The sequence below is a fragment of the Poecile atricapillus genome, chromosome 4 (genome assembly GCF_030490865.1).
Source record: "Poecile atricapillus isolate bPoeAtr1 chromosome 4, bPoeAtr1.hap1, whole genome shotgun sequence".
Lineage (NCBI taxonomy): Eukaryota > Metazoa > Chordata > Aves > Passeriformes > Paridae > Poecile > Poecile atricapillus.
The window spans coordinates 49,461,399-49,476,294 of NC_081252.1; the positions used below are offsets into that span (position 1 = coordinate 49,461,399).

A 14,896-nucleotide genomic window follows, 5' to 3' on the forward strand; every position below is an offset into this window, starting at 1 on the left:
TATGTAGCAGAGCTGGAAAATAAAATGAGGAAACTAGCACAATGTAGTGAAGAATCACTCTTATTTTGAGATTATTTTATTATGATTTTTTTTATGCAGCCTATGAATTCTCAGCAAAACAATTTACAAATTGAATAATACCTTGTGATAAGGATTCCCAAAGTGTAAAGGGTTTTTTTCTCTTGCTTTCTGAAAATTATGTCTCTTCAAAAAAACTATGATAGTGTAGGGACAACCGGTTGTAAGCACAATGACTATTAGATTTGCTTTGTATTATGCACCAAAACATCATCTGTCTTTAAAAAGAAAATTAAAATGGTTTTAGAAAGATGAGGATGACTTTGTATCTTCTTTTTGGAGGAATAATTAAGTGATAAATCTGAGCGTTTAACTAACAACTTGTAATCCGGTGCACTAATTCCCATAGCATGTGTCCATCTGCTCTCTCCTCATCTTTTCTCAGGCTCATGTCTGAGACTGCTCCATTTGTATGGCACCTGAGTGACAGGGCTCTTTCCAGGCCCACTATTACTCCTGGGGACTCCAGTAACATCAACCATGTAATCACAGCCATGACACCAAGACTCATAATTCAGGAATCAGCTGTGTTGGCAGTATATATGCTAGAGATAATAAGGGATCTCCAAGTGCCAACCCCATGGGACACAGTGTCTGCTGTCTCCTCCCCAAGCTCTGTGTGCAGTCCAGGTGGGATCATGGCTTTACCAGTCACTAGCAGGACTCTAAACTTTCTGAGCAACGGGATGGAGGAACCCACTGCTATGTCCCCACTGAAGTTTTCCAGGTGTGGGTATGCATCCTTACTTTGTTATCTATCCCACACCTGGGCATGCCTCTACCTTCTCTGCACCTCTTTACACCTTTGAAAAGGAGATGGAGTACTACTTCAATATTCAGCTGAGTGTCCCCATCTCAGTGAAGCCCACCTGACCACAGGAACAACTCAGGACAAGGAGAAGAGAGAAAACCTGTCTTCTGCCCACATGAGTCTGTGGTCTCAAGCGGGGCAGATGATCCCACTATTGATCACAGACGGTGGATCCCACCATGACGCATTCAACATTCCCCACACACTGCACAGCCAGAGTACCACACTAGGATTCTGGATGACCCTCTAGAGTTGTCCTCAAGGGTAACTAGAGGGGGTAGTTATAGGCTAACAAACATACACCGATAATGGCAAATAAGTTACAATTAAAAAAAAAAAACAAGAAAACAAAAAAAAAACCAAAAACTAAAACAAACTAGTAAGCTCAGAGTTGGACAGACCAAGTTCCATTTTGGATGTACTAAATTTGAGTCCTACAGCTGAAGAGCTTCACTTCCATGACCCTAACTTCTCCTCGTAATATAACAAACTTGAGTTACAAACTACAATGCTGGGATCACTTGAGAACAAGGCTGTGTAACTGAAAAAGAGAATATATTAAAAATGGAGGGAGAGGTAGGAAAGAGGAGGAGTACAGCAGTTGTGAATTCGGCGTGCAGAAGGAACATCTGGAAAGCCAGGCTGGAGGAATTAGAAAATCAAACAGCTCTAGATAATACCGATAGGAAATGCAGGTCAAATTGCAGGGATGTGATTAAGGACAGCAGAATGCTCCTGTAACAATTAAGGGATGTGCAAACAACAAAAGCTCTGGCTAAGGAGTGAACCATCCTGGGAAAAAAATACCATTTATGCTGGAGTTTTTCAGCCTCCGACAACACTGCTATAGCATAGAACAGCACATCAGGGGCCAGTCCACATCAAGCTTGCAAGCAACTGGAAACCATCTCCAGCTGCCAAGCAAATGAAGGATGTGGGACTGCCATGGAATAAGATGAAGAGTCAAGCACTGTGGACTTTATTCCCAGTTCTGCTGCAGATTTCCTGCACAACCTTAGGCCAACAGGTTAGTCTCTCTGTGGCCGCTTCCTCTTTGAACTCTTATCTAAACATTAAAAGGAACGAGAAGTTTGTGGCAGCTCTATAACACAACAGATTGCTTCCAAAGGAAAATAAAACAAAAAACTCTATGCCTTATCCCACGCCCTTCCACTTTCAAGTTGTGTCAAACGTCTCCCAGGGCAGAGGCACACTGCAGCTTCACAGCACAGTCACAACCTGCTGACACCCAGTACCAACCTCTCTGCCAGGCTCACGAGACTGGCAGCGCCCTGCCAACAGGTTCACTGCTGCTCAGCAAGGGCAAACCCCTCACCCTGCCTCCCCAAGGGCTGGAACACATTGAAAGGGAATGGCAAGCTCTTCTGAGCTTCTGCATTTTCCTCTTGCCATAACCTTCATAGTCATCATCATTTAAGCTGTACAAACACGGCACAACAAAAACAGTGACCTGACCACAACCTGATCCTGACCATGATTTCTAAAGCAGTTAACATTTTTCTATCATAAATGCACAGAGGAGCTAAACTTCAAGTGACAAAATGTCCACAACTTTTGTGTAAGATTGTGGGAATTGGATACAATTGAAGAGACTATTTTTTTTTTTCAGTGCCTATGCATTCTGGGCACTGGCTTCATTTCAAGGGCTATCACACAGACCTCACTCACCGTGGCTTTTCATCTACAACAACATAAGAGAGCAGAAACAAGAGATATGCTTTATCAGTTAAAGTAGTGGCACTGCTGCAGATGCAATGGTCCAGGGATATCAGCAAGACATGGCTTGCAGGGAAGTAATATCCTCTTTCAGCATACCCAGCACTGCTGGAAAAAGTGACCGTGTTTTCAGAGACACAAGTCCCCTGCAGGTCTGAAAGAAGAGCAGAAGCAAAACCATCTCTTTTATACAAGTGCAGAGGCCCTAGCCAGAAGCCTGCTCAATCTTCTCTAGAGTATTTACACACAGGTCTAATTGAGGAATATCACCTTTCCAACTCTGTCTTTTATTTGTTAAAGCCACTATGACAGTTGACATATGCTATGATGGACACAAATGTAAGATCCTTTCAATTACATTTTCTTTGTCCTGCCATTTCATGCCCCAAGGAAAAATATAAAGTGTCAAACTTGCAAGTTAATTGCACTGAAACAACTTGAATTTACTCTGATGCATAAAATCTCACAGATTTTTTCAAAGGAGAGATGCTATCATATGCTTACTTGTTTTGTTCTACTTCACTAAACAGACACTCTCCCTTATGCTAGATGAAAAGTTTAGCAATGGAAAATGTCAGTTTTAAATTATTTGATCTGAAAGCTACTTGAGATCCCATTTCAGCCAGGCTGTGGGACAAAAGGTGGCTAGCAAAAGAAACCATCCACACCAATACCCACACTAGTGTCTTCCTCAAAAACATAGACTAAATAATACCCAACACGCGATTGTCCCTGCGAGTGTCATGGACTCTCAGCATATCTGAAAGACAAATCCTTGCTGATTGTCTCCTCTGCCCCAACTTCTTTTCAGAGACTGAAAAATTATCTGTCAGTGGACATATACTTAAGTCGAGGCTGATTATTCTTCCCTGCAGAACTAAGCGGTTTGTTTCTAACCCATCTCCCAGGGTCAGTGCTATCTGCTGACCAACAGACTCTCCAATGCCGTGTTTACCAAGCAGAAATGAAGAGCTCACTAGCGTGTGCTCACTCTGAAGTTTTGGATTCTTGGAAGCTATGTATTACTAAGCAGAAGACCAGCGTAGACGATTAATAAGCGCTTTGACTTTCACCCAGCTGCATGAGGGCAACCCCCTGTCTTCCCACCCAGCCCTGCTCACCCCCTCACCCCAAAAGGGAAGGGGGCAGAGGAAGGGCACTGTGGAGAGCAGGAGGCGGGAGCTCACCAGCACAGCACTCAAAGGCACAGCCGAGCTGACTCCATCTGCAAACAGCATCAAGGAGAAAGGAAGATCTCCCACACAAAGAGCAAGTGTGGAACCAGCCAGCTGATTCCCTCCCATGGCAAACCCAAGAGAGGAAGTGGCAGGAGGTTAGAACAAAGGCTGTCTTTATCATCTGTGGAGGCATGAGCATGAGGAACTAGAGAGGCTGTGGCTGGGAGGCACCCCCCTTTGCAGTGAGGCCCCAGGGTAACCTTTCAGCTCCACAGTCTGGGGTTGCAGCAACATGGACCTGCCTCATGACACACCTCATGCCCTGGCAGGACACTTCACAGAACAAGCAAGAGGCACGTGCAGAGAAAAGAGCTCAGGAGACTGAGGGACACCCAGCTATACCTGGAGAGAGAGGTTATGCACCCCTCAGAACAAGATGTGGTGAATCAGGAAGAGCCAGTATCAGAGACAGGTAGCAAGAAGACAAATCCAGCCAGCTCTATAGACCCTGTCCATCCGACTCTCCAAGAGAAACATGCACAGAATCTTCAGGCACGATAAGCATGAGCACCTGGGACAATCCCTGGCTTGTGGGTGGAAGCCAGCAGGGGGTCTTGTCACACTAATTAGCGATATAGCGAGTAGCACTTTGCTTCAGTACTTCAGGAGCAGATTTAGCAGAGCAGGCTCCTCACAAGACCTCCAAAACCATGTGAGAGCTGCCCTATGCATGCAAGTGCAACACTCCCTCAAGGCCAGGGGCTGAGGGAAGTAACTACACCTGCCAGAGACATGCCTTCCTCTTCCCCACTGGCTTTAATTCCCTTGCTGGGGGTGAGGAAAATCCAGCCATGCAAACAGGCTACTGTTCCTGCCTGCTGAACAGCTTGCCCTTTCTGACAGGCATCCCTCACTCTGCAAATAGAGCCATTTGTCAAAGACAGACATGTAGCTGAATATAATTCTGGTTTAGCACATATACTAAATGGCTGCAGCAGGATCAAACACTATGTTTCTTTCCAAGGCTGAGTACAGCACCTCCCTAAATCCTCCTTTTTTGAGAAGTCACAACTTTGGGGCTTTTTCTGTTGTTTTGGGGTTTGTTTTTTGAAGGAGTATCATGTGCACTACAGTAGCCCAGTCAGTTGTCTTCAAGCACTAGGTGTGACAACCTATACTAGGTGATTAATTAATTTCATTATATGACATTGATGCGCTATGGTCTCTTATACCTAAACTTCCCACCATGGAAGGAATCTACAGGCAATGTATTAACAAATAAAACCAAACCCAATGCATGACTGACCTGCCAGGTTGTTTTGGTTTTTTTAAAAACTAGAATGGTCTGTGCTTACAACTACCTGATACTTCTTATTCAAAGAGAAATACAGAGTACAGCTAAATATGTATATATGTACACAGACAAGTAGATTTAAAAAAAAAAAAAAAAAAAAAAAGAGCAACTATATGCCACAGCACTTGTCAGTATCGAGATTTATACATTTAGACTGACTCTTACTCTTACTGAATTATTTCCTTCTTCCCTCTAATTTCCAAAATTACTTATTAACCAGCTGTTCCCACAGTTAGTTTTGTCAGCTGTTAGACACATAAATAAACAAATTATGAAATAAGTATGGAGAATGATTAGAAGGAATGAAAAAGCACACTAATGCATAGTGTATTCATATTCAGCTGTCATGCTCCCCATCTATTCTTTTAATGGCTCTTTCTTCTCACTTCTCTTTGCTGACATTTACATTAAAAGGTGCAGTGTCTTTCAACTTCCATTTTGAATGAACATTCCTTGTAATGAGCAACATAGGCTTGAAAGCATGTTTTCTGAAATGCAGTGAAAAGGTAATTTTAATGAAGAGAAATGAGAAAACTGGAGAACAGTAAATCATTTTGCAATCTGAATTAATGCCTATTTGGAAAAGGCTCAACTGAGGAAGAAGATATAAGACTTTTGGCAATGCGAATTCTAATTATTTCAAGTCTTGGCAGTAATTTTATCAAATAGTAGCAATTTCATTAAAAGGTGCACTGGTAATCATCTACATAAGGCCTCCAGAGGGGAAATATACCAATAATTGCATAATTATGTTATCGCTGCTTGTATGATGGACCACATTAAATACCACAAAGAGGAACACTGCTTTTTACTTTCTCTCGATATTTAGTTCAGTACATTTTCCTAGAAGATTACAGCAATAAGCAAGACTTTCAGATTAACATGTTCACCAAATTTTGCAGAAAAGAGACCACTGTCTTTTATGTCCAAAATACTCTGTATTCTCTTTTCCTTCACTGAAAGAACTGACAGATTAATGAGAAAAATTCCAGGTTTAGTAATGAGATTGAGTGTTTATAGAGCTGTGTTACCAAAATACAAGTCCTTGCATCATGTCATGCAGGCACATGGCACAGGATCCATTTAACAGACAGGTTTTAAGCTATTTCCACATTTGTCTGTATAAATTAAGTGTATCTATTCAGAGATTTTTGATAAGCCTGCAAGCCCTTGTCTAAATAACACTTAAACTTTTCTATTAAGATGTAGGTAACAAATTATTGTAAAAGCATTGTTTTACAGACAATACCAAACTAGAAAGTTGTTTTCTAGTGAGGTACCCTGTATTATTAGATAAGTATCTTTGCATATACCTTCTCAGACTATGACTAGGACAGCTTCAGGGGCAGTCATTGGCACATTTTTCAGAACACCCTCAGGTGAAAAATTTCACCTCAGACAATCATACCAACACCCAGCAACATCTGTCACTGATGTTGTCTTAGAAGTGCTTTCAATGCAGAGACTTGGATGCACTTCTGACAACTCAGCTTCATTTTCCCAGTCTTCTGGCAGTGCGATAAATAACTCAGCTGTTGAGCTTTGTCTCCAGGATCACAGAATTCTGACTTCTGGTTTTTGCTCTTCAGTTGTACTTTATTTTCTAGTTTACTTACAAGCCTTATCAGAAATTGCATATACATTGCATATATGTATATATGTGTGTACATATAGGTAACTGCTTAGTGAAAAGCAGTCCTCCTTCCTGCTCCAGGAGAGATACACAGAGGACTACTTAACGTGAGTATAGCCTGAGTGCCTGCTTAAACAGAGAATCCCATTTCAGCATCTCTTCTGAATATATCTAGGTTATAGGAAGAGACCAGAAGCACAGGGCTTACTTTTGCTCCTTCCATTTGACCTCTTTTATTGTGCTGCATACCTCAAATCCTAGGTGTGATAACATTAATACTACTGCAAAGTCAGCAATTTTATGTATAATACCTGGAAGTCAGACATGCTATGGAATAGGAAACTTTAACAACTTGTATTAAAACCAACACTACTGGGAGGAAGCTTTTATTTTGTGGAAGATAACATAATTTCTTTCCAAAGTACAAAAGTTATGCTCATCCAGGCATAGAAAGCATTCCATGACATAGACAATAGCAAACAAGCATCAAAAGTGAAGAAGAGAATCAGGCAGCCACTGAGCAGCAGAAAATGAATGCCTCAGGATGGGGTCCTAGCACAGACTTGTATATAAGGCATACAAACAACCATTTCAGGTAAAAATACCCTATTAAGCTGCATAATGAAATATTACGTGACAAGTAAAACCACAGATTTTAAAAATGCACATTTTCCTTTTAAAAGGTAAAAATACTCAGCAGTGATTTTGAAAATACAACAATGTAAATTTAAACTTACAGCTCCTCTAATCATTACAAAAATAAAAGCAAAAGATTATTCAAGCTGTACATTTGCTGTCAACATTTTAAAGATAACTACTGGACTAATCAAAGTCAGTCCTTGAGCACCTTTAGGCAGGCTGTGTGGCAGCAATAAACCAGCCTTTGGCATCTGGAGTTCCCTACCAGGTGCAGAGAAAATATTTTCTTTATTTCAGTTCATTCAGTGCAACTCAATTAAGCAACTAGTCCATTCAAAGAGGAGCTACTGATTTGGAGCTAAAAAAAAAAAAAAAATTAATGTTTCTTTCCATTGCTACTCTAAGAATAAGGAGAGAATGACATGGACTAGTTCTAAAATTTTTGTACCACAGTGATTAGAAGCCACCAGTTTTGACTACAGATAGGCCTTTCAGGCATTAATTCTTTATTTCAAAACATTTCTCAATGAGTTTTTTCTTCTGAATTGGCTGGCTTCTATGTGGTGCTATTTTTTATCTAACGGAAGAACATTTCAGAATTCTTGTTTTCTTCATTGTAATCAATGCAAACCATCAGTAAAAATCAATTATCTAATACAAGAAATGCCAACATTTTCTATTTTCATACTAAAACATACACACGAAGAATCAGGATCAGTGTATATATAACAAGCCACATAATTGCTTAAATACAGGCACAGTGATTAATCAAAGTAAGTATAACATTAACTGCAAAGGCTATATTTAATTAAAACTATCTCAATGGTAATAAAGGAGGTTAAACCTTTCTTTGCAAAATGATTAAGTACAAATGCAAAACAGTTAAAATGAGGCTTACTGTTGGCTGATTTAAATCATGATTAAAATCAGATTTACAATGCTTTGAATCAAATTGAAGCACATAGTACAGGGGGAGGTAACTATTTTATTGAACCTGGAAACACTGCATTTCTCATCTGCAGTCAGATGTCAATTTTACACGTCATATCTGGAGGAAATGCAAACAAGTCTGAGAGGGCTGAGAAGAGCAGGAGGACAAGGAGTTACAGAAGACACTCCAGAAGAAAATGTTGGAAAAGGTGCATCATAAAAAAGTGAAGCTGAAGGGTTTATATTGTTGTGCAAAATATTACTATAAAAAGGATGGTGATGAGTAGTTAGTTATATCCAAAGGACCAAGAGAATAAAACGATGGAATTAAGTAACCAGCAAGGGAGATTAGGTATCAGAAGCAGCTTTTGACCTTTAATAACTATTTACAAGAAAGAACAGGTGGGAAGAGTCTGCAACACAAATCTGCCTTAGAGCAGGTTAGAACAAAAGTCTGAGTGGGGGGATCTGCTCCATCTGACTACAAAGAAAAGCTGGGGACAGACCAGACCTCTGCAGGTCTCCTCCAGCCTTACTCACAGAGTTCTATGGGAGCTCCCTAAGGCTTGCCGTGTCTCTTAGAAACCCAGCTGCAGGAAGAAGATGAATGCATGAGAAAGTCAGATTTCATTCAGGAAAGAATGAAGTTTCCAGTCCTGAGGCCCACAGACAAAACCTTCAATGTATGACAGCTAGCGCAGCCATTAACTCCTGAACAAAAAACAGATTAAGTAAAAGAGCCAAGTGCAAGTTTTAAATCTCACCATACCCATCAGCAGGAATCTGGTTAGTTCTGAACAGCCTAGGCATGTGAACACCCAAAACATTTCTATTGCACAGTTCACTGGGATTTTCCACCCCTTCAAAGCATGCAGGCTCTGAATGACACTTTATAACCAACAAGCTTGATTTATTTTTGCTGCGTGGCTTTTGCACAATGCCTTTCTGTAAAACAAATCCACTCTGGCCCTCTCCAGACTGAGCCCCAGCTCTCTCAGCCTGTCTTCACAGGAGACATGCTCCAGCCTTCTGGTCCCTCACGAGGAGCATGGTGTGACACCAGTATGAGCAGAGGAGCACTGCCTAGCTTAACACAATGACTGATAGGAAAAGATAGGAAATGTAAGAGTAACCTGGCATTTGCCATGCTTCCAAAGAACCTGTAAGAGATGCATCCCTCTGATTTTCACATTTGCCTGCCACAGTTTTCATCTCTTAACGTAAATCAGCTCATGCATCCTCTTCATCATTTAGATTTGTAACTGCCTGTGCCTAGTTGACCAGAGAATTCTTCTCCATGTCAGATATTTGGAGAATTCGTCTCCAAATCAGATATTTGATTGTGTTACATGATCACAGATTCAATTGCCGAGATGACATTTAAAATTATAGACCATTTAATGCAGTCAGCCCTCCCGGTGACAAAAAACACTTGTAGCTCCTAATGTTACTCAGTAATGTTTCATTTTAGTTCAGTTTCCAGAAATGATCCCTATGGAGCAGCCCAGAAGTTGCATAGCATGGTAGCAACATTAGAAACATTTCTGTTATTTACATGCCTCTTTATTGTTAAAGTGAAGAGCCTTACATGCTGTAAAAAAAAAAAAATAAATATTTTGCAACATGAAAAATATCATTAAAAATCCATTAAATCTAAAAACCTGTGTTTTCAGAATAAATCAATATAATCCCCAAGAGGAAATCCACTGAGAGAATAACATTTACTGAGCTTTCTAATTGGTATCCCCTAGAAAACAGGAGTCACATTCTCCCCCCAAACACAGATGTTTACACTCTCCTTACGCTTTTATCACTAACGGCAGCAATCTTGGCCAGTGGACAAACAATACACTTCAGTTGTCATTAGGTTTGGCAGCCAGCCAAGGAGACTGCTCACACACGTAAAATTACGTTCATTTATGACTGTTTGCAGGATTCATTGCCAAACAGGGTCCTATTGGAAAAAATTGGAAAAAAATATCTTCTAGTTTCCTAAAAGTCACTGAAAAACCAAGCATGATACTAAGGAATACAGTAATATAGAAGAATAACAGTAATTTTAAAATTGCTTTTATGTCAAGGTCTCAATTTCTACATGCATTCTCTTCAGATTTTTTTAAATAAATGACCAAAAGATGTAACACACTTTCCTTAGACGCCACACTATCAGCTCTTCCTTTCTGCCTAAAGTTACAATGAACACCTTAAGCTCTGCTACAGCTGAGAAGCCCCGACTAGGGAAGCTGAGTTTCTACGGGACAGAAACATCTGCAAGTTGTTTCTTGTGCATGGGAACAGTCAGAAAGACATTCAGAAAATTTAAAAAGGTAAAACTTTGTACTTAAAGTGAGAGGGTACTTACAATAAATGCAATGCATTAGGATATCAGACCTCATTTCCTCTAGCCATTCTCTGAACAGCTGAAAGAGACTTAAGGAAATGAGTCAAAATCCTGGAAGATGTTTGTACTAGATGAAAAAGAAAACAACATCTGTAAAATCATGTGTCACATCCATAGAGCAAGACAATGTGTAACACTTGATCTCTGCAATGGCATTCATCTTCGTGGACAGAGAAAAAAAAAGCTGAAAAGTGGCTTAACCTTGAGCAATTGCTGCCTCTCTTCTACAAGACTGATTCGTGATTATATCAGTCAGTGTGTATTGTAGATAAACATATATGTTGTTTAAACTCTTTGATGCTGTGTGGTTCTTGTTTTATCCAGAATTTGTTGTTCCTTACCTTCAGATTCCATCAGGTTGTTTACTGTTCAGACTAGAAAGCAGCTGTCCTTCAAACTACAAATGCCTAGTATTTGGTATTCAGTTTGGCAGCTCCAGATATGCCTTAAAAATCTAATAGCTTGCAGTAACAACAAATTGTAGTTCAGACAGAAATCCAAATACTATAAAGATACCAGAAGTCTCTCAGAACAGACCAGAGAGTGAAAAGGACAAGCTTCACTAGGAGAACCTCCTACTGAATGGAATATGACTCAGATGTTTCTCCCAAGATCTGTCCTAGCTCATGTTTACATGTGTTAAAGACATATCCCTTCCATTTCCACCTGTATCCTGGTGCAGCACGTCCCTTCTGGAGGTGACTCAGAATCCTTCACTTAATTCAGACACCTGCAAGGCAGAGTTACTGTTTGGACAATCACTGGGAGAGCTGAAGGGAGATGGAAAACCCACAGAGAGCCAATTCAACCCAACAGCACTACAGCTGCAGTCATCTGTTGACAAGAGGCTCTCTCTGGCAAAATAAGCACATGGAAATGCCTTCAGTCTCTGTGAATGGTATTTCAACAGGATGTAAATGGGAGCCTCACTTCTTGCCAAATTTGTCACATTCTTTATTATAAAGCCCGAACAAAAATCACTTACGCACTTGCAGGGAGAGTAAGGAAAAAGAGTTGAATATTGAGCAATCTTTGACATTTTCATTCTGCTCCTGGCAATGGCCTTAGGCCACATTTCTGCACAGGAGACTCTGCACTGCCACAGGGGAGGGAAGAAAAGGAGGAGAGAGCAGAGATGGAAACAGGAGTAGGGAGGACAGAATACTCAGATGGCTTGAGGGGGGTCAAGGCAGTGATTGAATGACAGCAATCAGAATCCTCATCAAATTCAATCTTCCTCCTTCAAGCTTCCTCCCTCATGGCTGACAGGTAGCAGGGAGCATCATGAAAACAGACATTCTTCCCTCTGGGCACAGGGAGTGTCTCCTATTACTCTGCAGCTGATTGGAAAAAAAAAATAAAATTGATGGATGGAGGCTGAAAGGAACCATGTCCAGTCTTCCATGACCACAGGATGGAAATGCAAGAGACTCTGCCAGAGTACTGGATGGTGGGGGACAAAGTGAGCCTTGAGGGAGGACAGGAGAAGCAGAGAGAAATGATCAGAATATTGCATCAAAATGAGGACAAGGCAAGTCCCAAGTGGAAAGAAGGATGGAAGCACATTAGTTTGCAAGAAAAACAAAAAGTATGAAGGGACTATGTACAGAAAAGATGAATGGTTTACCCCTTGAGAAGCAACATTAAGCTGTTTTCTACATCCTCCTTCCTGGTTTGCAACCAAAGGAAGAAGCTCTTGATCAACAGCCAAAAAAAGATACTTATTATAAATCTGTATAGTGATAAACAGGATAGGTCTCAACGTGGACTGTGGGAGATCATCCCAGCCAAGTGTCTACACTGAGGCAAAACCAAAAGTAGCTCAGGGTTAAACTAGCTCTGGAGCAATCCAGAACAGCACATCAGCTCTGTCCTGTCACTTCTGATGTTCCTATGCTGCTGCCAGGACTCAAACCATCACACTGATACCTCCCCCAGCACCACAAAACTAGCCCAGAATACTCCTACATCTGTGTGATACACAGATGATGCACATGCATACCCAAGGACAGCTGTCTTTTGCAGCAGCAAGTTATTTCTTACAACATGGTGTGGTTTTGTTCACACAAGTTTTTGCCTGATGTGTCCCTGAAGTCTCCCACAAGTAAGTGTATAAGCCCAGATCGAGAATAAGGATCATGAGAAAGGTTCCCTCCTTGCTTCTCCAAAACTCTGGAACTGCACCTTTGTCTTCCAGGACATGCTGCCAGGGTGACCTGTTTCCCAAGCTTTCCTTAAGGACAGTCTAACTATATGATAAAGGATAACCTTAAATTGCAGACAATAAATACATTAAGTAAAGAAAGTTAGCAGGTATTAATCATTTCAACATTTTAAAAATTTCTTTCTAGGAATGACTCATTGGTAGGAGACTTTCCCACTCCTGTGGCCACGGCATTTTGCAGCCTTATGTGGGTACTCCTAAATAGAGAAGCCCAAATTACCAGATACCACACTCAAATTACCAATAAACAAAAGGCAGCAAACACAAAAAGTTACCCAAACTAACCATTAACGCATCCTAAAGTAAAGTGTTTTACAACGAGGACGTGTAAATTGTCACTATTGTTGGTTTCTGGTGTTTCAGTGATATTTGCCCCCATGGGCAGAGGCTGGTAGAACCCTCTGCAGCCTGTGTCACGCAGGGTGCTCTGCAAGGCTCCTCTCTGGTGGTGGCAGCAGACGTTAAACACCTATCGCTGTGCATCGCTTCCCTGGATCCTCAGCTCCTTCTTAGATAAGCAGCGAAACAACCTTTCACATTATCTCCTTTCAGACTTCAGCGCCCAGGGCCAAATTCGTCCCTAAGTCTATCAGCGAGCTCCTTCCAGCACCTTCCCCTGGACATCGCCAAACGCCTCCTAAACCTACAAACCGTGCAAGGAGGTGCACTGAAAGCCACGTGCGAAGTTGCCCAGCTCTGCAGCCAGATGCAGTATTTAAAACCATTACACCTATGCTCCAGGGCTGTGAGGTCAAGCAAGTAAACCCCCTTTTCAAAAACCAGTGGAGGGAAACCTACAACACACCAAAGTTTTCGCACCAGGTGACCCCCACCCCCGAAGGCCTGAAAGGCACCTATCGCCCCTCTTCTTCACGGCGAAGGTCCGTCAGTGGCGGAGCAGACCGGCCCCGATGCCCTGTCCCGCGGCGAGCCCCGCAGCCGGGCTGGCTGCCCCACCTGCCCGCCCGGGGCGGCTGCACCCCGCCGCGCAGCGCTGGACACCTGACGCCGGCCGCTCGTTCCTGCCCATTGTTCAACGAGCACTTAACGGCGAGGACATTTTGTACTGATCCCCGGATAGTTTATTGTCAAAACAGCCCTGCCGGGGAGGTGGAGGGGGGTGGAGGGGTTCCCTGCCGGCCCTTCTCCCGGCCCCGGATAGCCGCGCACGGGAAACAAAGGACTTTATTTCCCCCGGCGGGGCGTCCCGCAAGGGCAGCGCGGGGCGATGCCGGGCGCGATGCTGCCGCCCGAGCCCCGGCGCGGCGCTGCCCCGTGCAAGGGGCCGCCAGCTCCGAAGTTTTCCCCGCCGCCGCCCGCGCCGACCCCGGCCCCGCGGGGCCCCGCGCCCGCCCGCGCCCGCGGCTCCCACCTGCGGGAAAGAGGCTCAGCAGCAGCAGCAGGAGCACGGTGTGCGCCGGCTCCCGGGCGAGGATCGCGCCCTCCATCCCGGCGCGGCTGCCGCTCGCAGCGCCCGGCGCGCAGATGCCCGAGCCCCCGCGGGAGCGAGCGGAGTAGAGGCGGCCCCGCCCCGAGCCCCCGCCCCGCCGCCGCGGGGATGGGCGCAGGTGAGCGGCTCCCCCGCCCCCGGGGGAGGGCAGCGCTCCGGGGCGCCTCGTCCGGGCTCGTAGTAAAGCCCTTCAAGAGAATGATCTAATTAAAAAAGGACAGAGCCCAGTGACTGAATGTGCGAGCGATGGTGTCTTGCGGGAGAGCTCGCCTTCCTCACGGGCAGCATTCTGCCATGCCGAGCACCCCAGGGATCGGGGCTGCGTTGCACAAGTGGAATGTGGACCGGGGAAAGGTGGGGGGGAGCGGCTGGGCTGGGCACGGGAGCTGGAAACGGAGAGAGCATCCCCTAAAGGGCAGGGACAAAGCCATTTGCCTAGCTTTGAAATCCTCACTGATCGC

The 14,896-nt window shown here is 43.4% G+C and overlaps 1 protein-coding gene across 1 annotated transcript in view; it reads right to left on the reverse strand.

Moving 5' to 3' along the window:
• The window catches only part of KIT (KIT proto-oncogene, receptor tyrosine kinase), a 55,520-nt gene extending 41,029 nt beyond the window's left edge, over window positions 1-14,491 (reverse strand). Inside the window, exon 1 of the mRNA XM_058838945.1 lies at window positions 14,358-14,491. Coding sequence (XP_058694928.1) covers window positions 14,358-14,433 — 76 coding nt within the window. The 5' untranslated portion in view covers window positions 14,434-14,491. The remainder of the gene's footprint in view (window positions 1-14,357) is intronic.
• Between the last annotated feature and the right edge of the window lie 405 nt (window positions 14,492-14,896).